At 42.8% G+C, this 25951-nt stretch overlaps 1 protein-coding gene across 2 annotated transcripts in view; it reads right to left on the bottom strand.

The window, feature by feature from the left end:
* MTA3 (metastasis associated 1 family member 3) overlaps positions 1-25951 on the bottom strand; it is a 964160-nt gene that overhangs the window by 885984 nt on the left and 52225 nt on the right. For both annotated transcript variants that reach the window (XM_069233985.1, XM_069233984.1), the window contains exon 2: positions 9831-9898. In XM_069233985.1, the coding sequence (XP_069090086.1) occupies positions 9831-9898 (68 nt within the window). The remainder of the gene's footprint in view (positions 1-9830; positions 9899-25951) is intronic.

The following is a 25951-nucleotide window of genomic DNA, read 5'->3' as shown; positions in this document are numbered from 1 at the left end:
GTGCAGAGTTTTACAAGGTATATGGAGAGTCTGTCAATCTTTACTCAGATGTTGAAAAAGAACCCTGAGACTCTGCAGATGCCTTGCAATTCAGTTCTCGCTCAGTGATCTGCTTATGGCATCACATACACGAGAATCCTGTAAACAAGATACAACAGCTACAGAATTAGCTGGAAATGGACACAAGGTGTCTACGAATAAACTGCAATATTATCAAAAAGAGGTCCAATATTTGGGAGATATTGAGAAGGGAACAAGAAAGGTGTCACAGGAGAGAGTTGAGACAGTTCTTAAGATGAACCCAACAAGAAATCAGAGAGAAGTCAGTATGTTCCTGGGAATAATTGGCTACTGTAGATAGTGGACACTAAACCTTTCCCTAGTGGCCAAGCCTTTACTGAGGCAGACACACAAAGATGTGCCTGATTCACTTCCAAGGTACAAGGATTGCTTGAAAGCTTTCCAAGAGCTAAAAGCCTGTCGAGCCCCAGCACCAGCAATGCCCGATTATAATAAAATGTTCTCATTGTTTTGCAGTAAGAGGGAGAGCTGCACTCTCTCAGCACTTACGCAGTTGCACGGAGACTCACAAAGACCTGCGTGATATTTTTCAACCACACTGGACCCTGTAGATGGAGGACTGCCCCGCTGCCTTAAAGCGGTTGTGGCAGCTGGTCTCAGTATTGAGAGATGTGAGAGCATAGTGATAGAACATCCTCTTACAGTGATGGTTCCTCATTCTGTGGAAAATTTGCTCACTCGTACAAAAACAATACTTGAGAAACAGCAGATTTACAAAGTATGAACAATAAATACTTGCTGCAGAGAATGCGGTTTTAATACAGTGTTGCATGCTAAATCCAGCTACCTTGATGCCAGTGCCTGAAAATGAAATTAAGGAGGATGAAATTCAACAAACTGGGGTGGCACGGTGAGCAAAGGAACAATGGATTAAACCCAGATCTGTGACTGGGGTTGAGTGGCTGAAAAGTTTCAGCACTGGATCCATCATCCTTTTGTGTTGATGAAATTGAACATGACTGCCTAGATGTTACAGACTTGCGCACCAAGCCACCACCAGACATTAAGGATAAACCTCTCAATGGGCCAGATTATGTAATCTTAGTGGATGGCTCTTGTATAAGAGACAATGAGGGAATTTTGAAAGCATCTTATGCAGTCTGTACAATTCAAGAAGTAGCAGAAGCTTCCTGGCTTCAAGGTGCTACCTTTGAAGAAGTGACAAAATTAACTGCACATATAAGAACTTGCTATCGTTAAGCTCAATTGAGATTGATTATATTTATAGATAGTCAATATGGCTTAGGTGTGGTCCTTGACTTTAGACAGTTATGGTCACAGAGGGAATCATGACATCATCAGGTTCCCCTATTAGAAATGGGGAATATGTGAGAAAACAGCTAGATGATTTGCAGTCGCCCCAAGAGATTGCCGTGGTTAAGTGTGCAGCTCACAGACGCAGCAATGACTATTATAGATGGAAATCGATATACTTATGAAGTTGCACGTTATTGTGCGCTTGTGACATACATACTCACTGGTGATTACACAAACAAATCAGATGGGGACAGGGCTTTTTAGGTTGCACCTATGCAATGTGCTAGCGCTGTCTCCTGGACATGCTGTATTCAGTCTATGGGTTTTAACCACACCCACTATTGCCATTCGTTCTTTGTTGTGCTTGTGTTAAATGCTTCCTTTTTATTGGTGTATTTTTCTAAATGTCCCTCCTTTGTGTGCTGAGTTCCCTCCCAGGCGATTTCACTAAGACAACATTTTTATTGGCCATCCCACTACGTTCACATGCAGTTCACTCTTCGTCCTTCTACAGCGTGTGATGGCCCTTTCTTCCTCCTCCCGTCTGGTTTCGGTCTTGTCTTTTCTGTTTATAATTGTTAGAGTTTGAAAGGATTTACTGACCATTTGAAACGTTGCATCCATTACATGGTAATTATTCTGCACCAGCATGTTCCAATTTCTTCTTATGTCGCCTTTTTGCTAAAGCTTTAAATGAGTTTGTTTTGAGTTATCAGGGATATTTTTGAAGCATTTTGTAAGGCTTGCCTGTGTTTACATAAATTTCTAAACATTGTGTTTACATGTGCTTCCTTTATTTATGTCCTTGTTTTTTTGTTTGTTGCCCACTCTGGCCCACCTTACAGGGCCATCAGAAGCACTATTCCACTTACAATTGACCGAGTGTCACATGCTTTATTGGCTCCTGGGAGACGCTGCGATTTCTTGTATGTTACTGCATTTTCTTGCACAGTCTGCCTCACATTATCGGCCCATCAGAAGCACTATTACGCTTAGAATTGACTGACTTTGACTCACTTTACCGTCCCTTGTGAAACACTGTATGTCTCAATCCCCAGCCCTACTGGCCATTTAGAAGCAGCAGTTTCTTATATGTGAATGTTTTTATAAGTTCATGCTTCATCCCCAGGCCTACCGACTGGGCAGAGGCACTATTATATGTGACTGCTTTAAAAGTGCCTAGTTTGGATCCAAATGGGCATTTATTATTTTTTCATAGCAGTTTTATATACTGCAGTATTACACAATTGGCTTCATCCCAGCCTTTGCAAGACGCTGCATATCTCACATCCCCAGCCCTGCTGGAAGTTTAGCAGCAACAGTTTCTTATATATAACTGACTTTTCTTGCCCAGTCTGCCCCGCATTATTGGCCCATCAGACCCAGTACTCCGCTTACAATTAAATTACTTTAACTCACTTTACCGAACCTTGCGAAATGCTGCATGTCTCATGTCCCAAGCCTTACTGGATATTCACAGGAACATTTTCTTGAATGTAACTGCTTTATAAGTGCTTGCTTCATCAAAAAATAAAAAATAGGACTCACTCTAAACTAATACAGTCACATGCAATCTACGCCACTTTACGTAACTCCACACTTAAATAAAAAAAATAAAAAAACACACCACTTCACGCTCACAAACATACATCAAATCATCAGCAAAACGCGAAAAACTATTGAATTAACACAACCACAAACAATCTACACCTAATGCCCACAGAACTACTATAGAGCACAGAAAACAAAAATAAAACCTCTCTCAAAGGAGAGAACTATTGGCTTTGCCAATGCTTGTTCTATGTAGTTGTTAGTGGCTGATAGTTGCAAAGAAAATAAAAGAATGCAGGAAAAGGTTTCAGAAGCAGAACAACAAGGGTGGATCAGAGCAGGATGTGTGAAGAATGTAAATAACATTTGGGATTCAGCTGATGGAAGACCAGTGTTGCCAGATAGTTTGTTGTTACCCACGACACAACATTTCCATGCTCCTGCACACATTGGAAAGGATGCAATGGTTAGGCTTTTAAGGCAGAACTGGTTCAATCACTGACTCCGGGTTTTACCAGAAGAGTTGTCATAGGTGTATAACATTTCAACAGATGAATGTAAGAAGGAAAACACCAGTAACCATGAGTCAAGTAGGAAGAGCAGACGGACCTTTTAATAGGATGCAGATGAACTTTAATTGAGATGCCTATTTGCAGCAGGCTGAGGTATGTCCTGGTTAAGTATGCATTTTCTCTTGATGGGTGGAAGCCTACTAAACATGGAGAAATCACAGTCTCACTGTAGCTAAACTGCTGTTGCGTGAACTTATACTGAGGTTTGGGTTCCTGGATTCTCTGGAGTCAGACCAAGGGACTCACTTCAATAATGAGGGTCCATAAAATGCTTAAAACCATGTTATATCTACTCTACAAGTAGACCAGATATTACACTGTAGCTTCTGTCCCGAGGCTTCAGGAATAGTGAAGCAGTTAACTGGATCATCATGTTTCGGCTAGCCAAGGTTTCACTGAAATGGCAAGATGCTTTCCCATTAGTTCTGATGAGTCTTCCGAAGTACCCCTGACAAAACAAAACAGGATTATCGCCACACAGAATTCTCATGGGTTCTGCAATGAGACTACTTGCTGTACCTGCAAAAGCACTTGTGAACATCACAGATAACATAATACTCGATTAATGCAAAGGATTAGCTGACATGGTGTGCTTGGTTTCTCATCAGGTTGGAGCTGCCGTTGCCAATCCAAATCAGGAGCAGTGCCATGACCTTAGCCCCAGCGATTCGGTTTTGGTGAAGAAACGTGTGAAAATCTTGCTTGGAGCCAAGGTGGAAAGGCCCCTATCAAGTCACCCGGATAACTAACACTGCTGTTAAATATACTGGGATACCCACCTGGGACCATGCATCGCACACTCAGAGTGTAAGGTGTCAATAAGAAGAAAGTATTCTTTGAGCCAAATCACCCTTGACAGCACACCCAGAAGAACCACAGAGGGGTGAAGATCAGTAAAATCACACACTACAAGTTCCTGAAATATTGCTAAGTGGTGTGAAAGCACCCACTGAAGAAGGTGGTTTGGGAAATCGTAAAAAGACTGTTGCCCCCTTTAATTAGGGTGAGAGCATAACTATGCCCATGGTGGGCAATCCCCACGCCTATATTAAAAAAAATATTTACCTGGAGTCTTAAGATTTCTGTCCCTGTGGAGGGGTAGATCAAGGTAATTAGTCACACCTGGCCCTCGAGGGCAGAAAAATTATTGGCCAATTTACTTGAGGTGAGGGCACAGCAATGTCCATACTGGGCAGCCCACACCCATATCTTTAAAAAAAATTCCCTGGCTTCTAGTAGGCTTTTTGCCCCCCGGAGGGGGGGGGGGGGGGGGGGTGTGGGGGGCAGGGGGGGTTTAAGAGGAGGAAGACAGGGATTATCAACTCTTCAAACCAGGAAGCGGTGGCAGCTATTTTCAGCTGAGTCCCAGAAAAAAAAAATATATATATATATATATGAGAGAGAGAAGGGGACACTCTGAACTCTTTGCTCTGGTGCTGGGGTGGCAGAGTGACCCTGGCAGGGCAAAAAATAACTTTCTTAAATAAAGGGGGCAAACTGGGCACCCCCCCTCCCAAGAGCATTTTATGTCCCAGGGACCACCATCTCCCCAGGGCTTTGATCATAACGAATGCAGGGGTGCTGCGTGGCCATTCCACTCTGTCCAGAGACCGTCACCTCCCCAGGGCTTGGATAAAAATGAATGCGGGGGCATGCCCCCTCCCACAGTCTCGGGAATCCCACCTACCTGGGGATGATGATGAAGAAGAAGAATGTGGGGGGCTGCACCTCCCCTCCCCCACACACAGCCCCAGGGACCACACCCTTGCCGTGCACTGCTAATTACCCCACAGATTACAGCACTTATGACATCATTAATAACATCATTGACAATATCAGTGTAATATTTGTTGTAAAGTTTTGGGAGAAAAAAACTGTGCCTGGCCGGGATGCGAGGTATAGTTACCTTATGGCACGAGTTATAGTTACTTGACATAACTAACTAAAACAGGTTGGTTTTGTATTTTTTTAAATGTGAGCCTAACTATAACGTCTCTGTAACCTTTGTTTTTAAGTGAATTTCTATGTTTTTTATTCTATTTCCTAATTATAACGTCCCTGTATCCTATGTTTTTCAGTGAATATATATGTACGTGTGTGTGTGTATGTATATATATATATATAAATAAATAGTAAGTTAAAGTGGAGTCATACGTGAGGAATATAGTATGATTTTATCTTGCTTTAAAAACAAAAAAACCTTAGTCACTGAAAAAGCAATACAAGTAAAAAAAAAAAAAAACACATATACCAGGTAAATTCACCAAATTCAACAGAATTTTTAAAGGATTTTTACTGCAATGTTTCTAAGATATATGATAGTCTAAAGAAGGCACAGTCTCCTGCCTTCTTAAGGTTAACCTCCCTAGGTTTCAGAGGATCTACCTAGTTAATATCGGTGTCTTTAAAAAAGTACTAGGTAAATACAGTGCTTACTTCCTTTTGGTTCTTAAAACATACCCTGATGATGACTGGGCAATGAGCTCTACAGTGCAGAGAGTGTTTTTGTTTTTCAGAGCTTCTCACCCACTTACTTCAGCTGCTCCATCACTGCAACGCAGATTTTGGATTGAGCAATTCCATTGTTTGTTAATTATTACTGTGGGTCTACATCAGGGCCAAACTGGGGATCCATGAGCAGCCCTGGCAAGAGCGTTTAAACCAGCCCCTCCCTTTGTTTATCCACACAATCTCGGTCTTTCCATTTACTAATTTGCACTGTCCACTTTTCTCTTTTCTTCCTCTCCACCTTCCCCACTTCCTCCCTCTCGCTCTTGCAGCCCCGGTCGCTACTATAAGTAACATCAGGGAGCTTGGAAACGTCACAGAGAATCTACCAGCGACCCCTGGGCTTTCAAAACAGGTCGCCAAGGGCTCCAGCCCTCTGGAGATTTACCCAGTGGGTTAAGAGGCCTCTCCAGGTTTGGTCTAGATCTATGATGCTTAAAGGCATGCTCTAGATTTCAATTCATGACTGGAGCTGTATCCAGTTTCCATTTAAATCCTACACCAATTCAGTCTAAAATGTTCCTCTTTCTTTGCGATAAGTCTAGCAACGATGGAGCTTGGCCTTCCATCCAAGTCTATACTTCATCTGTACAATGTGAAAGTTTGGAATTAGCAACCCACCCTCCTGGTCATACGTAATTAGTTGCACCAACATCATGGTCAATTATAAAGCATATCGCCATTCCAGGTAGCAGCTCCATACTGTATTTTTTCATCTTCTCTACTGCTTTAGGAATGTGACAGTAAAACAGCAAGCCTACAGCAACTGATATAGATCTATTTATCCACTACCCATTTTCAAGTAAAAACACTAATGAAAATGCTGCATTTTTAATCAAACTGTTCACACTATGAACGCCAACTATGAAAGTAAGAGAGGACAACAGCATGATGAGCAAACACCTCTAGCTGAAAGATGAAAGACACATAGTGCATCTAAAAAGACAGTTAAGGGCTAACAAAACGTGGACTGAAGATGAAATATAAACATTTTATCACAGCTTTAAAAATGTGCTACTTTATCATATACTTAAGTGCAAAAAGAGAAACGTTAAGTGTTATTGCTTGATCAGAAGCTAGCATGTCAACATTCATCCAATGCCTCCCAAAAATGTAGTTACTCATGCATTGATAGGCAAATGTGCTCTATAATCACATTTTGCAACTGTCAATTGAAATGTTCACAACGTGTTATTAATGACTTGCTTGCACTTGGCTTGACTCCAGTTTCTATGAAAAGAAAGCATAAACACTTAACGCAGTACTCAATATTGTGCTCAGTTTAAGCAGAGACCCTTCCACTATTTTCATGAAGTACATACATTTTAGGTAACAAAAATACTTGTAATCACCAAAGTGTTGACACATCATCACACAGTACTGACCTAAAACTCAAACGTCAGTACTACCGACAAAACTTCAACTTCCTACAGAAGCCAATAGTTGATGGGTAAGTATGGTAAAGTACCTGGCGAGTAGCCCGGGGTCAGACTGGGAAAGAAATTCTGCCTGGGCACCAAAATAAATCTGCCCCCCATTAGTGACTTAGATAGCTAAAAAAAAAAAAAAAAAAAGTGATCCATGTTTCCAAATTGGAGCAGTTCTGAACTTCTAACAGGGGTGTGGAATTTAGTAAAATATCTACTTGTCCATATGACAAGTTGCTTCATAACTCTCCTTGTCCTGTAAAGAAATGTATTGTCCCTTTGGTACCCTGTAGTGTGGCAACAAATTATGGCAGCTATCTCATATACGAGCTCTAATAATAGCTTCTCTGATTATGCCAGAGCTAATACTATAGTAGAAATTGAATATTAGCAATCTCCTTATTTGGCAGACTTTCCGCAGATCTACGTACTGGGGCTGGTGGTAGCGGTAAGCAATAGTTCTAGGGTTGGAATGCCCTTCTGAGTCTGTGAAAACCTTGCTTGCTTTAGGGGATTTTAATCTTTTCCCATACTGAGAAGGGTTGGGAATTTACTCCTGACAAGGGTAGAATTAAAGCCTCTTACAGAGTTGGGAAAAAAGTGGTTGGCCGGAAAGTGAACTTATAAACATTCAACAGATTTGCGCATGAGCAAATCTACACGAGCCTATTTGCTCATGCTAAAATACAGTTCACAAATATTTTCTATGACTACAATTTCCTACTCTACTTGTGTAAGTTCTTGTGAATTCATGAAATATATTAATCTGCACTAATGCAAAGGCATCTACCCTGGATACACTTTTGTGACTTTCTTTAAGAACTGGGCCTCTAGTTAGGACTGGTGTTAACCAGGACTTTTTTGTTTTTATTAAAATGCTATATCTCTCGCTATCCATCTGTTCGCTGCCTTCTTTGTGAGTGATAGCAATCTTCTCTTTCACCAGGAGCGTATCTGCACCAAAAGTAGTTTTGTTCAGGGCCAGGAACTACAGTGGCAATATGTGGTTTTGAGACCAAAAACGTTTTTGTTTTCTGCCAATGTTTGTTACAATGGTGAGGGCCAATCAGCTCCCACAACAATAAAGTCTTATAAAAGCCAATTCCAAATAGGATATGTATTGACAAAACCAAAAGACTGACCACCATTGTCCGACGTATTTGCTTTGCCAATGCTGGAGGATTGTCATGTTTCTCATCATCTTCTTCAAACTGCTTACACTGATTTTCCATTATAAACCTAGTTTGGAATACTAGCAAGCATCAACACATTTTACTAAATGATACTTCAAAGAAACGGTTACTGAAATTTCACAGTAATTTAGCAAAAGATCTTTCTCCTAGTTGCATTTCTTTGTGAATATTTTATTTTGAAAGCAATCTTGCTTTCAAGCTTCTGCAAATATTTTCATCTAATCAGAAAGCATTCTGTGAGCATCATACGTAGGTAGCCTCATAATGTAAAACTTAGCAAGCTACTGTTAGTAGTGCAGTTCGAGCTTACATTTATTTAGAGCACTCACCCGAATAATGAAGGGTTTGCATTAATGCATCATAAATACAAGTTCAAACAGTTTTAACATATGGATACAAATATTACAGCAACTGCAGGCAATTCCCTTCCCTGCTCCATAATGTGGTAATGTAAACTGGCAGCCAAAGGGTTTGTGTCGCAGGGCGTTGGGTTTCTTGTCCCAAAGACAAAATAAAAATGAAAACTTGTTGTCCTTGACCCCAAACAATAGGTCCTAGGTGTTGGGCTAAACAAATTCCACACACCTGTTATAAGGAGACGCTGTAAGTGTTTTTCAAGTTATAAAAGACTGCATGGATTTGAGCTTGCTACCGGCAATGTTTGCTGAGACGTTAAGGGGGCCCCTGATAGAGCCAGCTCTGTTCTGCAGTGAGTCTTGCTCTGATGAACCTGAATCATTCTTAAACAGATTGTTTTAAATACCGTTTTCCTTTAATTTATTAAGTCTAATACAGACATTTTGCAGTGAAATATGTTTATTTTTCATCCAACTTCCATAAAAAAACAGTTTCTTTCAGCTCACAATAGAACCTTACATATGAGAAATGGGATGGTGTCAGATTATTTGCTGTAATATCAATGAACTACAGCTGTGTTACAATACTGATAATACACGTCAGTATTCCTAAATATTTGATGTAAACGCATTTGGAATTTGGACGATTGTGCCTCTGCACTGTCAGTGAACTGACCAAAGAAAGCATGAAAGAGCTGAAATTAAATCATAAATTCTAACCTGTTCTCAACAGGACCCCTCAAAATAGGTTTGGCCAGGGCCCCCAAAATCCTTAAGATGTAATGTCAGGCAAACCAACAGTAAGAACCGCCCCCCAGACACTTTAATTGATAATTCATGCAGTAATATAGGGTTTCGCTTAAGAACGTCCTGGTCACTACATACCTTATTCAGTTCTTCTATGCGTCTAATAAGGTATGGGTTGCTGGATGAGTTTTCAAAGAAGACATAATCTGTGACAAAGAAAGAAACAGGGTTTAAAGCACAGGTTATCCAAAGTTTAATTTTTACAATGATATTAAAATAGTAAATTAAATGTAAAGATAATTAGGTCTGTAAACATACCACTTGCAATGCATATCCAGTTAATTTTTCATGGGTCGTGTATTTGTTTTAAAAATGTATCACTATGACATACATAACGAAACAAATACCCACTTTAATACAAAAAAGGTAGCGATAAGACTGTTAATCTGTCTAGATCAGTGATTCACAAACTGTGGTCTGGGGGGCCCTGGGGTCCGCAAAGCCTCCTAAGGGGGTCTGTGATTGCTCAGAAAATTAAATAACATTAACAGATCAGGTCCCCAACTTTCAGTAAAGACTCTTTTGGGGGGGGGGGGGGGGGGAGGGGCGGGGGAGGGGTCCAATATTGACTCAGTGGGGGACCCTGGGTTTCAGTAATAATGTGGGGGACCACATAGATCAAAAGGTTAGGAACCACTGGTATAGATCACTTTCTAATTTTGATAAGGTCTCTTAAATTTGAAAGTTAAGCATTCTCTACTGGCGAAATATGCCATTTGTAGCTACCATAACTTGAAAAGCCTTCTGTATTGTAGGCATTAGTAACTGGAATGGAAATATAGTAAAACAATGTATAATATTAAATGACAAACCCCTTACATAAAATAAACATGGATTAGGACTAGTCAGATCAACATCGAGTTTAGTGGAAATGGACGCCTACAGAGCTGTTTATGAACACTTTTAAAGCACATTTAGCAACAATTTCCTCAGTGTCTTCATTTCACCATTAAATGAATCAAGTTACACTGGGTTGCAGTACAAGTAGCTTACGTGTTTTATCTACTTTTTGCAGTGCTGCTGAGAATAAACTGGCAGCAACTGGCACCTCAGATCCATAATCAGTTTTTTTAGGTTCAGCAGAGCAGCGCGAAAGCGCTGCTTTTCCGACGTGTTGTTATCTATTTGGGCTTTTAGCCACGCCCATCACTATCGCTTGTTCAAGGGCTTCCTTGTTCCTTTGTTATCATTGGTAAATGCTTTACGTTTCTCCCTCCTTGGGGTGGTTTGGTCACCGCCTTGTACATCGACCCCCCTCACATGGCTAATTGCACTTTTGCCATTACGTTTGACTGCAAGCAAACCTCTTTTTCCTTTTGTGTCTCCCCTTCAGGCTCATGGCTTGGCGCTTTGAATCAGCTCGCTTTTGTGAAACTGTATTACTTTTAATTTTCAATTTATGTGGCAAGAAAAGCCCGGTTAGGAGTTTACAACACTAATATCTAGAATTTGAGCAAATGCGAGACCCATTGCATTGTAAATGCTTGTTTTTTTACCTAGGGCTCAATGCCACATCTTTCATACATCTAACTTGTAGCTATTGCGATCGAAAATGCAAGTTTCATGCATGACAGGGATTTCAGATGCTATGTGATGCTAGTGGACCATTTGCTGTTTCCATAGTTGATGTTATTTAACAATACAAGGGTTTTCTTCACAGAGACAATTCTGGTTGGAGGCATCTGCACCAATAGTGCCAGCGAATCACTGCATTATATGAATTAAATAAATCGTCAAACTCCACGTGGTTATGAGTTATGTTGTGCTCGTTCCACTGGAAAACGAATATATGATATTCCGTGCTACTTTGTACCATAGAGGCCAAACAAGTATAGTGGGCACACTGAATGTGATGTACTGTTCCTACAGACATTTGAAAGATGGCAAAGATTGGACTTGCACAGAGGAGGCAATTATACTTTCCAATGAAAGTCCAAGGATAGACATTGACACTTCAAAACTTTTCACACCTGATGTCTGACTCGCTGCACAAATGGGATACATAGATAAAGGACGAGAAGCATGGAACTCCTCATCTCCAAACACAAGTAGATTTATTTCGTATCCAACGGTCTATTAGTCACCCTGTCTTTCAGACACAGCATTTGCGCGTTTATCCCTGTATAATTGTTAATGACAATTTGTTCTTGCATTACTGCTGATCCATGAGGAAGCGTGTTCTCCATTTTTCACTCTCCCTCATGTGACGTCCTCAACAGAACTGATATAAATTAAGCCTACATTTCCCCTCCAACAATGATGCATCTATCTTCCCATTTGGTATCCGTCTGTTATTGTCCATATATTTATCAATTTGTTTGTCTCGTCATCCTTCTGTGTTGTTATAAAAACATCGTTAGTGAATGAAGTTTGGTATCTATGTGCGCACTGGTGGCTCTACGGGTGCTGAAAGAGTGTGCTTTGATGTTTGTGTGTCTTAAATTCATTTAATAGGCTAAAGGCATGCAGGGTACTGCATCTGAATGGGTAACCCTTATAAGCATTGGTGTGAGTGGGTGCGTATGTTTGTTGATCTGTATATTTGCAGACCTGTTTGTCCAAATGCATAATTGTGTTAGTATGTGTGCAAAGATGCCAAAATTATGCAGGAAATCATTTTGTTAATACCACCTCATCCACCAGCCACATTCAGTCACCTCCCTCTATTCAAGAACACTAGAATCAACAGAGTGTGACACAGCAACTCGCTAGTAACCAGGATACTACACTTGGCTGAAAGTAAACTTCTGAAGAGGGGAGCTCTCCAGCCTGTGATTGAGATCCTTCCCACGTAAAAGCTGAGATTTAACTGGACATTGCCAAGTAGGCTTCACAGTGGAGGAGGGCCTGAGAACACATGAAGTCCTGACAGTCAGGAAGGAGATACATTCCTCACCAAGCTGAGATGGTTGTTTTAAGGAAGCTCCACCCAAGAAACAAATACAGAAATCATGGTACTAAAGGACATTAAGGGTGCCAAACAGTTCTGCAACATCCCCGTGACAATTATAAGTGAATATGATGAATGGCATATTTACAGTAGGGAGTTCCTCCCCTCAGAAGCCTCCTTAGCTTTCACACATCTAAATGATAAATCTTTCAGTGTATGCCGCAATCATCTCATTGTAATTAATATTTGATGCAGGAGACTTGGCCAGCCTGAGTAACCAACTGACGGTGAAGTATGTGGGATGGTCAGAGGATGGAAAGCTCTGATTACTGCAGAGGAGTGCTCAGGTGAACACACACTATGAAGGGCCTTTACTGAAGTATAAACACATCTAAAAACAAATAATAAAAAAAATGGCCTAGTACACATAGATTTGGTGTACACTGTTGAAATCCTACAAATACTCTCTGAGTTAGCCCTCTTTTCCAAATTAGAAAGGCAGCCCACAAATGAACACCCATCAGCAGTCTGAAATATCCTTTTCTGGTGAGATAATTCCTACTTATTAGACCTGACAGCCTTAGGGTGGTCATCTCCCAACTGTTTGCCCGCCTCCCTCCACTTTTCTGACATTGTTTTTGCTGGTTTTAGGACTCTGCACACTTTACCACTGCTAACCAATATTAAAGTGCATATGCTTTCTCCCAACAAACATGGTAACATTGGTTCATACCCAATTGCAGCTAACTGTCTTGTCAGGATATCAGAGATGCAGTGGTTCTTTTCGTGGCTGTTAGACCCGACAGCCTTAGGGTGGTCACCCTTAACTTTTTTGCCTGCCTCCCTCCACTTTTGAGATACTGTTTTTGCTGTTTTGTTTAGACTCTGCACACTTTAACACTGCTTACCAGTGCTAAAGTGCATATGCTCTCTCCCTTCAAACATGGTAACATTGGATCACACCCAATTGGGCTATTTAATTTACTTATAAGTCCCTAGTAAAGTGCACTACATGTGCTCAGGGCCTGTAAATTAAATGCTACTAGTGGGCCTGCAGCACTGGTTGTGCCACCCACATAAATACCCCCTTAACCAGTTCTCAGGCCTGCCATTGCAAGGCCTGTGTGTGCAGTTCCACTGCCACTTCGACTTGCCATTTAAAAGTACTTTCCAAGCCTTAAACTCCCCCTTTTATACATATAAGTCATCCCTAAGGTAGGACCTAGGTAACTCATAGGGCAGGGAGCTATGTAGACAAAGGCAGGACATATGCATGTGTGTTTTATATGTCCTGTGCGGCTTTATATGCCCCGGTAGTGGAGAACTCCTAAATTCGTTTTCCACTACTGTGAAGCCTGCTCCTTTCATAGGATAGCATTAGGGCTACTACCTTCATATCCTGTTTGACTGGTAGACTCTGATCAGAAAGGGGTAACCAGGCCATATTTAGTATGGCCAGAATGGGGATACAAAATCATTCTGACTGGTGAGGTGTTGGATTTTATATTACTATTTTAGAAATGCCACTTTTAGAAAGTGAGCATTTCTCTGCACTTAAAATCTATCTGTGCCTTACAGCCTGTCTCCAATCCACGTCTGGGCTGGCCTGGGTGACAGCTCCCTTGTGCATGTCACCCAGACAACCACAAACACAGATTACCGGTCACACCTGCACTCATCTGCATACTGAATGGGTCTTCCTGGGTGGAAGAGTCGAGGGCCTGATACTAACATTTCAAAGGCTAGTGGCACACAATGGACAGCCTAACCCCCTACTGGGACCTTTCAGACAGACCTGTACTGAAAGGGGACCTTGTGCGCTTCAAGACCACTCTTTAAAGCCTACCCCCACTTCAGTGGCATTTTGGGGTATATAAACTGGGTCCCTGACCCCACCAAATCAGATACAACTGAACCTGCAACCTGTCAAGAGGAACTGTCTGGCTGCCCAAAGGACTCATCTGGGCTGCCTTGCTGTGGAGGACTGATGCCCCTGCTATTGCCCTGCTGCCTTGCTGGCCTCTGACTTTGCTGAGAAATGCTCTCCAAGGGCTTGGATTGAGCTTGCCTCCTGTTTTCTGAAGTCTCAGGAAAAAAAAAAAAAAAAAAAGGTACTCCTTGTGTGTCGAAAATAGACCCACAGCTTGCCCGAAGCGACACACAGCCTGCCCTGTGACGAGAAAATCGCTGCACTGCCAAACCGGAACAACGCAGCCCGACTTCCCGGGCGAAGATTGATGCAGCATCTGTATTGAGACAGGAAATTCAACCCACAGCGCTACTGGATTCGATGCAGCGCCTGTCGTGCAACATAAAATTCAACACATCGCCTACCAGATTGACGCAACGCCTGTGACTTCGTCCCGCACGCCCAGGATTTCTACGCATTGTCCCTTGGCATCAAAGAGAAACCCGCATTGCAGTGAGGAACCAAGATTGCATGAGGGGAATCAACATAAAGCCCCTTGCAACATGGAAAGAAAACGCATCTGTGCTGCGCCGGAAATTCCAACGAACACCCTATTTTTCCACGCATCTCCTTCTCTGCGGTCTCCGTGCGTGTAATTTTTGACGCAAATCAGGTACTTTGTGAAACCAAGAGACAGTTGTTGATTTCCAAGATTTAAGACTCTTTTTAATCTTGCAAAAGTGATAGCTCAGCTTGTGCTTATTGAATCTTTATTGTTTTTTACCTTAATTTAAGCAGATAAATATTATCTATTATTCTAAACCTGTGTGGTGTATTTTTTGTGGTGTTTTCACTTTGTTACTGTACGGTTTATTGCATAAATACTTTACACATTGCCTTCTAAGTTAAGCCTGACTGCTCAGTGCCAAGCTAACAGAGGTTGGGTATAGGATAATTTGGACTGTGGGTGACTTACCCTGACTAGGAATGTGGTTCTTACCTGGACAAGGGTGTATACCTCTGCCAACTAGAGAACCCATTTCTAACACTATCGAAGATTCTGAAAAACACAGATGATTTAATGAGCCCGATGTCCTTTATGGAAATGGTTAGATGGTAGCTCACAAGTGGAGACAGTTGTAGCTGGCAAAGTGTGATTTCCATATGCAGGCGACCCTGACATAAGGTCTGGATAATATGGAGGTGAGGACAGAGTCAGGTGGGTTCACTTCCCCACGACCATGGGCAAGTCAGCATTTGGCCTTTGCTTAGATGCGTGTTGCAGGCATACGCCAAATTTATGGTCAGGAGGCCAGGCCCACTACATAAAGGAGTGCTATGGAGGCAGAAGTCCCAGGCACAGCAGAGAAGAGGCTATTGGCACTGCTGATGGAGCAGCCAGGTACAGCCTGTTTATTCATGTCTGTACAAATAAACAGCTACACAAATGTAAGCATAGTGCTGTGAGATCTGATGCATGCTGCCCTTGTATGGACCTCTGTTTCTGTAGGAATACAATAGGACTGATGATTCAGGGCGGACTGAGCCCCCTCATTTCCTGTACTGAACATTGGGGAGACAACAGTCCGGTATCTGAAATCATTTTTAATTCATTGCGACCTGTACACAGAGGGGATGACTGGGAATGAAAGTGAACCACTGGGCTAGTAAGGAAATAGAGGTATCACAGGATGTTCCTAGGACCACATAGGACAAGTGCTTTGATTGTCAATATATAGTGCTCACATCAATGGATCGGACTGGACAGCCCTGTAGACTGATGCACTGACTATGGGGTATAAAATGGCCCATAAGCCTACACAAAGCAACAAAATACAGCAATATACACAAGAAAATGACAGAAGAAGCGAGTCAGAGATACTGTGGACCCGTCACTAATGGATCAACCTAATGCTTTATGGAAGTCAGCACTATCCTGCAAAGCAACACTGACACGGTCTCAGCTCAGATGAACATAAGGGCAAACCGGAGGAGAGGCACAATGTATTAAGGTAACAGAAATGGCATCGGAAACATCAACAGTTAATGTAGCAGAAATGTGCACTACTGTAAAACTCTTATGAGTCGAAGCAGAGCCCGGGAAGTCAGGGAAGAAGAAGCAGCATAGGGGATGGCCCAAAGGAACAACATTAGGTTTCTAGGATTCTCCAAGAATGTGAAATGCATCATGGCGGAGCTCTTTCTTGAGAACTGGAGTGTGTCTGTGCTGAAGCCTCAAGGACTGTTCACAATAGTTTAAGTGGAAACATCTCATACAGCATTAAGCCTGGTGCCCAGACCAGTTGCAAACCCACAAGGCTATTACAGGGAAGCTCTGAAATTAGAGATGCTACCCTATAGAAAGCCATCAAAAGACAACTCATTTTGAGGGCTCTAGAGTCATGATTTTCTCCAACTAGAAGCAAGCTGTTCATAAACAGAGGAAATCATTTGATGTGGTGAAACGCAAGCTCAGACTGGAAAGAAAAATGTATATACTGCTTTTCCCAGCAATTTCCAAAGTCATCAGAGATGAAAAACTACATTTCTCTAACTCTCTGGAAATGGTGTGGGAATGGCTTAACTGAAGACTGGGAGGTGATGCGGACACACACACGCGGACAACCCACCCGACCCCCGAAAGTATCATCTTTCTAGCATAGATACCCCCACTTTTTGCCTGATGTCAGTGTGTTTGGATTGTAGTACGCTGAGATCCTGATTACCAGGACCTCCGTGTCGGTGCTCTCTCCTCTAAATTTGGTTGTACAGTAACTTTTACACCCCACAATTGGCATACTGGTGCACTCATGTAAGTCTTTAGAATATGGTCCCCCAAGGACTGCAGCATGTATTATGCCACCCATGGGAACCCATGCAAGATGTGTCTGTAGGCCTGCCATTGCAGCCGACGAGAAAAGGTGCATTCAACTTTCACTTTAGAGATAAGGCTTGCCTAATATTGCGGTCACTTCACTTGGACACTGTAATTCACCCTTATGGTAAGCCCTTCAGCCCAAGGGCAGGATGCATGGTTCTGAGTGTGGGGATACCCCTGCAGGAGCAGTGGTACCCCTACAAACCCCAGACTCCATTTCCTGGGCTTCTCCAAACCTAGGCATGTTTGGTATCAAACATGTTGGAATCATGCAAGTACACTGAATCTAGTATTAGGAGCATGATACCATGTACTCTGGGAGTTCCTTAGTGTATCTCCCAGATCTGCCTGTACAGACTTGCAGGGTCTGTATACCAGCCTGCCCTGCTGCCGACCCTAGACACTGTTCTGCCCTCCTGCTGATGCACGTAACTGGAGCAGGGGAAGGTAGAACAAAGGATTTCCTGTAGGGAAGAGGTGTGACCACCTCTTCCTTTTAAATGGGTGTCTCTGGGCTGGCATGGCCTCTGAGCGCCACCAGACTGCCTTGAAGGGCACATTTGGTGCCCTCCTTGCATAAACCGGTTTGCACTAGTACAGGGACCCTTGGTCTCTGCTCTGGCGCAAAACTACAACTAGAATAGGCAAATATCCCCCGCCCCCACACCGTCCAGCTCCTCCTCTAGGGAGGTGCACAGATCTCTCCCAAGTGGCCGCTTGATTCTGCTATCTTGGAAACAAGATGAGCAGAGGATCCTGGGAACATATGACTGGTTAGGCCAGCTAGGTGACGTCCCTGACCCACCTCTGTTAGGTGGGTCACGGCAGACATTGTCCAGCCCCCTTTCTGGGTTACTTAAGGGCTGCCCCGAGGGTGGGACCATAGATTTGTCTCTAAGACACTTATGTAAACCTGGCCTCGGGAACTGCTGGTGTGTCTTAGGAACTAAAACAAGACTGTATTCAGTTGGAAGGGCTCCCACAGCAACATTGTTTCTCCATTTCCTGCAAGAATTAAGCAGCATTCGTGGCTGTGCATCCTCCAGAGTCACAAGGACTCAGTTTGCATCAGGAAGCAAGAAGGAATCTCCCTAGGAGTGAAGAATTCACTCCCCTGCATCCAAAGGCACCTAAACGACAACGACTGGCTGGTGGATCCTGCTATCCCACAGAGATCGAAAGGCTCTGCAACACAGGTGGTGGTTCTGTGGACCTCTCCAGGTCCAACTTGTCTTCTGTCCAACTTGGGAGACGGTGGGCCTTTGCTGTATCCACTGGGACAGAAGCCCTGTGCACCACATCTTTTGTTATTATCAAGGCATTTTGTCTCTTCCTCCCAAAGATCTTCGAGCTCCAAGAAGCCCCAGCCTTCAGTGCTCTGCATCTCCAAGAACAGCATCCACCCTGTAACTTGTGCAGCATGTGCCCCCCCCTCCCCTTCTTTGTTGTGCTGCAGAGGCCTCCCTGAGACTCCTAGTGCCTGCTGCCAGTGGGTCCTCGTGGGGGCTCCAATGATTCCTGCTGGCTCTTCTGCTTGCTGAGGGTCAGCCTTGGCTTCCCTTCAAGGGAAGAGTCATTTGGACCCTGCTGGTCCCCAAAATCCTGTAAACATCCCTACAGCTTCTTCCTGCTTTTGCCAATGCTTGTTGGTGGATCTGCTGACCACTGACCCCTCTACAATCCAGCAACCGACGTGGGACAGCTGGTGGGCAACTCCAAGGATCTTCCTGCATCACCTGGAGTTCTCAACTGTACTCCTTCCATCACCCACCTGCAGGAACGGCTCCACAAGAAGGGTGGGCATTGCCTACCTGCACCACCTGGACATCTCCAAGAGGTCTGGACTCTGTTCCTTTCTTTTTCAGGTTCTTCTTGTCAGGAATCCACCCTTGGGTTCCACCCACCTGGTTCACGGGTCGGGACAGCAGCTGGGCAAACAAGGCTCCCATTGACTTCGACAAGATTTTTGACATCACTTAACCCGTATGCACCCAGGCTCTCTGGTATCAGTACTACACTTTCCTGAGTATCCACGCCTTAGGCACTAGTGAACCTTCCTTGTGCTAACTGGTTTCCTCAGGGTCCTCTGGAAAGGGTCCCGAGTCATGAAAATTCCAACTGCGACGTATGGGACCCCTGGCTAGATAACACCTCTCCACACGGGCGCCTGGGGGATTTCCATTACTTACCTTGTGTAATTTCGTACTCCTCAGCCCCTGGGATCCTAACACACTTACCTTGGTTGGACACCTCCATTCTTATATCACCTTCTTAGTATATGGCTTCCCTCTCCTCTCCAATAGGGTCCCATGTATTTCTATGCTTTTCCTACTTGTTACTAAGTTTATTTGATGTGTGTGGATCTCTGAGAGGAGATATACCAACGTTAGGTTAGTATTACACTCCTCCCTGATAAGCCTAAGAAGCTCTCCAAAGCTACCCCTAGAGAGCTGTGGTTATCTAGGCACCAAAACACTATCCCTAAGGGTTGCCTGAACTCAGCATAGGTGTACACCATAAACCGAGCCATCCTCCTACACAGACATGCAGATAAAGCACAAGAGAAGGCCTTGACAGGAATGACAGAAACAGATTAGCTGGACTAGCTGGCCACATAAGAGTTAGAATGTGGTGACAAGGCTTTGGGGCACAGGAGAGGAGACACTGGCACAAGAAAATTAGTGTATGGACAACAAAATGCATGGGTAAGAGGACCTTGTATAGATTTACTTCCAAGAGGAAGGTGGCTTGATGCGCCCGAGTGAGGCACCTACTGGGAAGCAGAGTTGCAAACACCCCCATCAATCTCCCGCTACCCGCCCCTAGACACTATGGTAGTTCACAGTCAGGAGGCCTGCCCTTGGTTGATTACCATCCCCATTCTAGGGAAAAGCATGGAGCCCTCTGTTGTGGTAGGTTCACATAAACAGTTCAATTTACTTTGTGTTAGGGACTTGGTAAGAATATTATGGTTAAGACAGGGGTAAGTGAAGCTGACACGTGAAAGGATACTGAAGCTACATTGTATAGCAGATTCTGGATAAAACTTCCTCTTATGAACAGTTGGGCTCAATGAGAATATGCACTGAGCAAAATGTATTTTAATAGTAAGTTTGAATGTAAGGAGATTAAAAAGTCAGTTTAAGAAAGATAGGATAAACTTGACACTTGAAATATATGGATGTTAATAGCATTGCTACAAGAAAACATCTAGATGATACCTGGTAGATGGGGGTTTGAGGAGAAATGAAGGCGGCAGTTATGCACAAACATGCCTTTTCAGGGACACAAGATGGTGAAAGACCATAAAGGCAGCTAAATGTTTGATATGAAAGGTTAGACAGATCGGCGATTGGATTACTGAATGTTGATGTACTCACTGAGTTTGTTACTGCTTTCAACCCTTCAAAATTGGGTGGTATACCTCTCATACGGTCCAGGTACATGAACTGTGCATTAGACCACAGTGTAGGTGCAGCTTCATACTCTAAAAAGGGAGTAACCAAAATGCTAAGAGATATAATGTCCCAAATGGGACCAATATATGTATGAAGGAATCTGCAAGGGCAGAACTCTCAGACCACAGCCCCCTACGAATGAGGATCTGGTGGGTAGCACCAATTGGGGACCCTTATCCAGGGACTCTCTCGCAAAGCATAGCTACAGGTACTCTTTAATTCTTCATGTCACAAGTAGAGGGATTAAGGAATACATGGATATCAATGAAGACGAAGAAAACTCACAAGGGATGTGAGAAGCTTTGAAATCATTAGTGTGGGAGCCATTCAGATGGGAGTCCAGCAAAAACAAACAGTGTCATCTTGGGCATCTGCAAGCCAAAATCAAAATTGTGGATTAGGAGGCCTAAATTAGACTGCCTGCCTACATTTAAATAAGTAAAGTATGCTTAGATCACAATATATTTAGAAAGAGTGATCCTACACATGAAAAGAGGCTTCAAGTTTTACAAACAGGACAATAAATCTGGAACTTCCTTCACACATGTTATTAAGCAAAATCAAATGATAAATCAAACCCAAAGGCTAGGGCGGTAGGGTTATTCAGTCAAAAAAAAATATTTGGTGATCAATGGCACACACTACAAAATCAAGTACAGCCCTGCTGCCTCAGAAGTCTTCTCAAATCAACACAACATTGATAAATACATTCACACCTCACAAACGCTTCAGGCAAAAAGCAGAAATGATGATAAAGCTGGCTGCCACAGAAGGGGTGATGACCACCACTTAATAATTTGAAGAACACCACATCAGGCCCGGATGACATTTCCACAGTACTACTAAATGCTTTGCCACCATTTTAGTGCCACAGATTAAAAACCTGTGCTAACCACTGGCAATATCCCTGGCACAATGAGACAAGCACATATTAAGCAAGTTCTAAGCCATGTAAAATCCTATGTATCATAACTAGATATTTAGAAGAATCTGGATTTTGCAAGAGTATTTCTTGTATGGGTAAAGACATTGTATGAGCAGCTCAAAGCCCAACAGTCCAGGAGATCGTTGGTATCAAATGACTGACTTGGAAAAGGGCATCAAGCAGGGTTTGGGCCAGTCACCCTTACTGTCTGCCATTACCCTATAATTGGGAACAATTGGGGAAACCAATGGGATTTGAATACATTAAACCGCTGCTTTACACAGACTTTTGTTTTTACTCTAGCTAGCTGTGAGGACCACATTTGGGTCTCTAGTAGGATGTAAAATAAACTGGAACATAAAACTTATAACAAAGGCTGATAACAAGGTTAAACATGCATAGTGTTGTATTGCCTGATTTTATACTCTAATAACCCAGTGCTCTCTGCAGAATAGAGACTAGCAGCATGCACATTCTCGATGTTCTAATGTGAGCTTGCCATTTACGATCAGAGTACCACTGCATCTGCAAAGTGACAGATACTGTAATTAGACACCATCTCACTGCAACTTAAAGAGTCAGACTCTGACACGGTGCAGTGATCCAGTACATAGCCTGACCTAAATAAACCTTGATTTCTACTTGTGCAATTGTGAACTGGATTATTCAGATGTGCACACAAACAGTGATATATAGCACCACAGAGACAACATATACGTGGGGTGGCAGAGATATCGGATAACTATTCACCGACAGAATTACTATACACCAACCATTATTACCAAACACCATCATGGGTACCACACAGTCTAGCAGTGTTTCATTACTGAATAAACACTTCAAGAAGTCCAGCATTATCATCGTTAAAAGGAATCAACTAATTAAGACAAGATAGAACTCTATAGTAAAGCTGTTACTCCACCAACAGCAGTACTCTATATATCATCTGCAAATTATCTTTCAGTCACAGGCTAGCTGAATAACCTTCAAAGCAAAAACAAACAAAACAAGTCTTAATGGGATAAGAGTGTTCTGCTATTCTCTGTGCTAATCTATAAATCAAGCACATGCCACCACTTACGATTCCTATGCAGGAATATGGCAGATCTAAAAGATAAAGACAGACCCTAAAGTAAGTAAGGAGCAAAAAACAGGTCAGAAAAAAACAAAATCAGAGCCTCCTGTTCTCGACTCTCCAATTAATGGCAAACGCAAACAATGTGAAATTAGACCTAATCCTTCAAGGGCTAAACTCATTACATGATTTCACAAACTGCTAGAGCAAATGCAGACCTTCTACAGTCTGAGCAGCAAGAACTCAGGAAAGACTAACAGCCTATCATTCAGGACTGAAGAAGCAGAATTAAGAATCAGTCAGAACACTGGACGGGGAAAAAGTCAGATCTCACAGCAAAGAAAATTGCCAAGATAGAAAAGGTAATCACAGAGCTAAAAGTATATTGACAGAAGATGGAAAACCTTAAGATTTTTATTTTTTCTGAAAATGCTAAAAATAGCGACAAGATACTGCTGCGCCTCATCCCAGGAATCTTGGATTCCACAAAATGTTGGACTCTCTTTCACCAAAGAATTTGAAAATAAAAGTGCTCACAGAGTTCCCAGCACACCATTAGGTCAATGATCTTTAGACCTCCATACAGGGATAATCTTAATCTTAGCTCAAATGAGGAAAATAAACCCACTGAGTGGAATGGTAACAGAATCAGACTCTCACAGGACTACATTAAAAGGACTGTTGCTTGCAGATAGGGATTCTTGACCTTAAGAAACAAACTGAAAGCACTGAACATAACCTTCTCCTTCGCTGGTCCTTCGAAGAAATCGCTGCATGGGAAAACCTCTTATTTCGATGAACCTGCTCAGCTTGAGTCTCATCTTAACAACATCTCTCAAACCGAAATAGATGTTTATGTATATTTCATGTATTGGTCATCTTGATCCTAAATGTATATAAAAATGCTACCATGTAACATAGCATACTATTTAAGCACACTTGGTCCGACTTAAATAAGAGTCTATACACAAAACCTCCATCTACAAGTACTGTCATGAAACTAACAGAAATTTTGCCTAAATTAATTTAACTCGTGCTCTAGCACCATGCTCATGCTGAGAAACATACCTATTTCTAACTAGACATCTTTAAAATCAATCTTGCATCTAATACATTTACATTTATTAATGCTATTTGTCTATATCCCTCATTAGATGACAGGTAACTCTTTGATAACTCCAGTTTATGTTAATAACGTCTACCAATCCTAATACTGCATTTTGGGTGCATGTAACATAACTAGTAGATATGTACACAAAAAGAGAGCAATGGGAGTGTTTGCTAGCCCACACCGCCTCCCTATAGAAATTATATCATCACTAATGGTGTGGGGTAGTAGGAACTGAAGGTCAGACTAGGTCAGTCTTTTTTCAGTGGTGTTGGTAAGGTCACTGTAGATCCTCAGGTCGGGAAGTCATTGCTGGAAAAATGTCCAAGCTAAGGGGTGCTGTGTTGCCTACAGGGGGATGGGGGATTTCCCTTACGGACTAGGTGGTCTCACACACATAATAGTGTCTTGCTTCATCATATGACCACCTAGCCCCACCCAAGTAAGATGATACTACTTGGGCGGACTCAACCTCGTGGTTAAAAGAACCGCTGAAATTAAACTGGCTGGATAGTTACATTGATCCAGAAGGGGTGAATACTAAAATTACCAAGCATGTCGCCAATAGCTTCTGCTAATTTTAATGAAGGTGCATGCTGGTAAACCTAAAACTAAAGGGGAAAGGCTCGTAGGAGAGTAATGTCTCTTGGAGTCTAAAAGAAAAAGTGGATGCATGTAGGTAACCCCCCTTGGTATTCCCTTTGGAGTGAGTGTGACTACAAGGGAAAACCCCCCCGGCACTAGCCAGACCAGAGGTAGATTGCCCCTTACCCTGGGGCCTACCCCACTGTGAACTACCCGTTCAGGTAGGCCATATAAAAAATTTTATAAATTTTTCACTTTTTGAGCACCCCACGTACTGTGTGTGCTCCGACCCTGACGAATGCCCCTGACCTACCAGCACTGAGTGAGGGCAGAAACATGTTGGTCATCCACTTTTTCTTTTAGACTCCAAGAGACATTACTCTCCTACGAGCCTTTCCCCTTTAGTTTTAGGTTTACCAGCATGCACCTTCATTAAAATTAGCAGAAGCTATTGGCGACATGTAACCACAAGCTCACAATAAGCTGCAGCTTCCCAGCAGAAGCTAAAATCTGTGCAAGACTCCACCCCACTGACTTTGTTCAAAGACGGAGAGCATGCAAAATCACATGGCGAGATATAGCTGCCTGAACGGTGAAATTTTCTCATTAATATAGCACCAGGCAGCAGTAGCTCGTTTGCCCTCTACTAGGGTATGCAAAGTCACAAGGGGAAAACGGGGAAAGGAGTGTGCTATGGCTCAATAAAATACAGCTTCCCAGGTGAGCAAGGGAGATGGTAGGGAGGATCTGGTGCTGCTGATAAGTGAAATTGAGGAGCCCCATCCCACTCTTTTGATGCTTATTTGCTTGATGTATAAATTGCCACACAGCTTAGAATACAGAAGCTCAGACATATTGCAGAATGGCCCAATGGACTTTCAATAGGGCATAAAGTGTACTGGGAGGTCAAGAGGGCTTAGCAGGCCCCAGTCAGCTGTCCTGTGCTGCCATTTTCCGTTCCACCTTTTTAAGGAACTTCACTAGGTGGCAGTGCAACTGCGTATCTCCTGGGGCGAAGCAAGTCAGCACAGCCTGCCATTGTGAGCACATTCCTCTTTGATTAAAATATGCTTTCATTAGTCTGCATTCAGCCCTTAGCTCCTTGCAGGAGCACAATAGATGTGGCAGGTCTTTGCAACAGCTGCATAGGCGGCAGCTGTTAAAACCTGGATTTTGCTGCCAGGGAGGTAGATGTAACAGCAATGGTAGAAAGCTTAAGCAGTACTTCAAAAGCCTCTCCTGACCCAGTGAAGTATCACTGCTCTGTAGTTGTTTAGAACAAACCAAGCATGGGCTCCGAGTGCTAAAGCAGCCTTGTCCTTAATCAGAGAGGGATTTTATGGTTTTGCTGACCAACTGTCTTAAACATAG

This window comes from Pleurodeles waltl, chromosome 5 (genome assembly GCF_031143425.1).
Source record: "Pleurodeles waltl isolate 20211129_DDA chromosome 5, aPleWal1.hap1.20221129, whole genome shotgun sequence".
Taxonomy (NCBI): domain Eukaryota; kingdom Metazoa; phylum Chordata; class Amphibia; order Caudata; family Salamandridae; genus Pleurodeles; species Pleurodeles waltl.
This window is presented reverse-complemented; position numbering and strand designations above follow the sequence as displayed.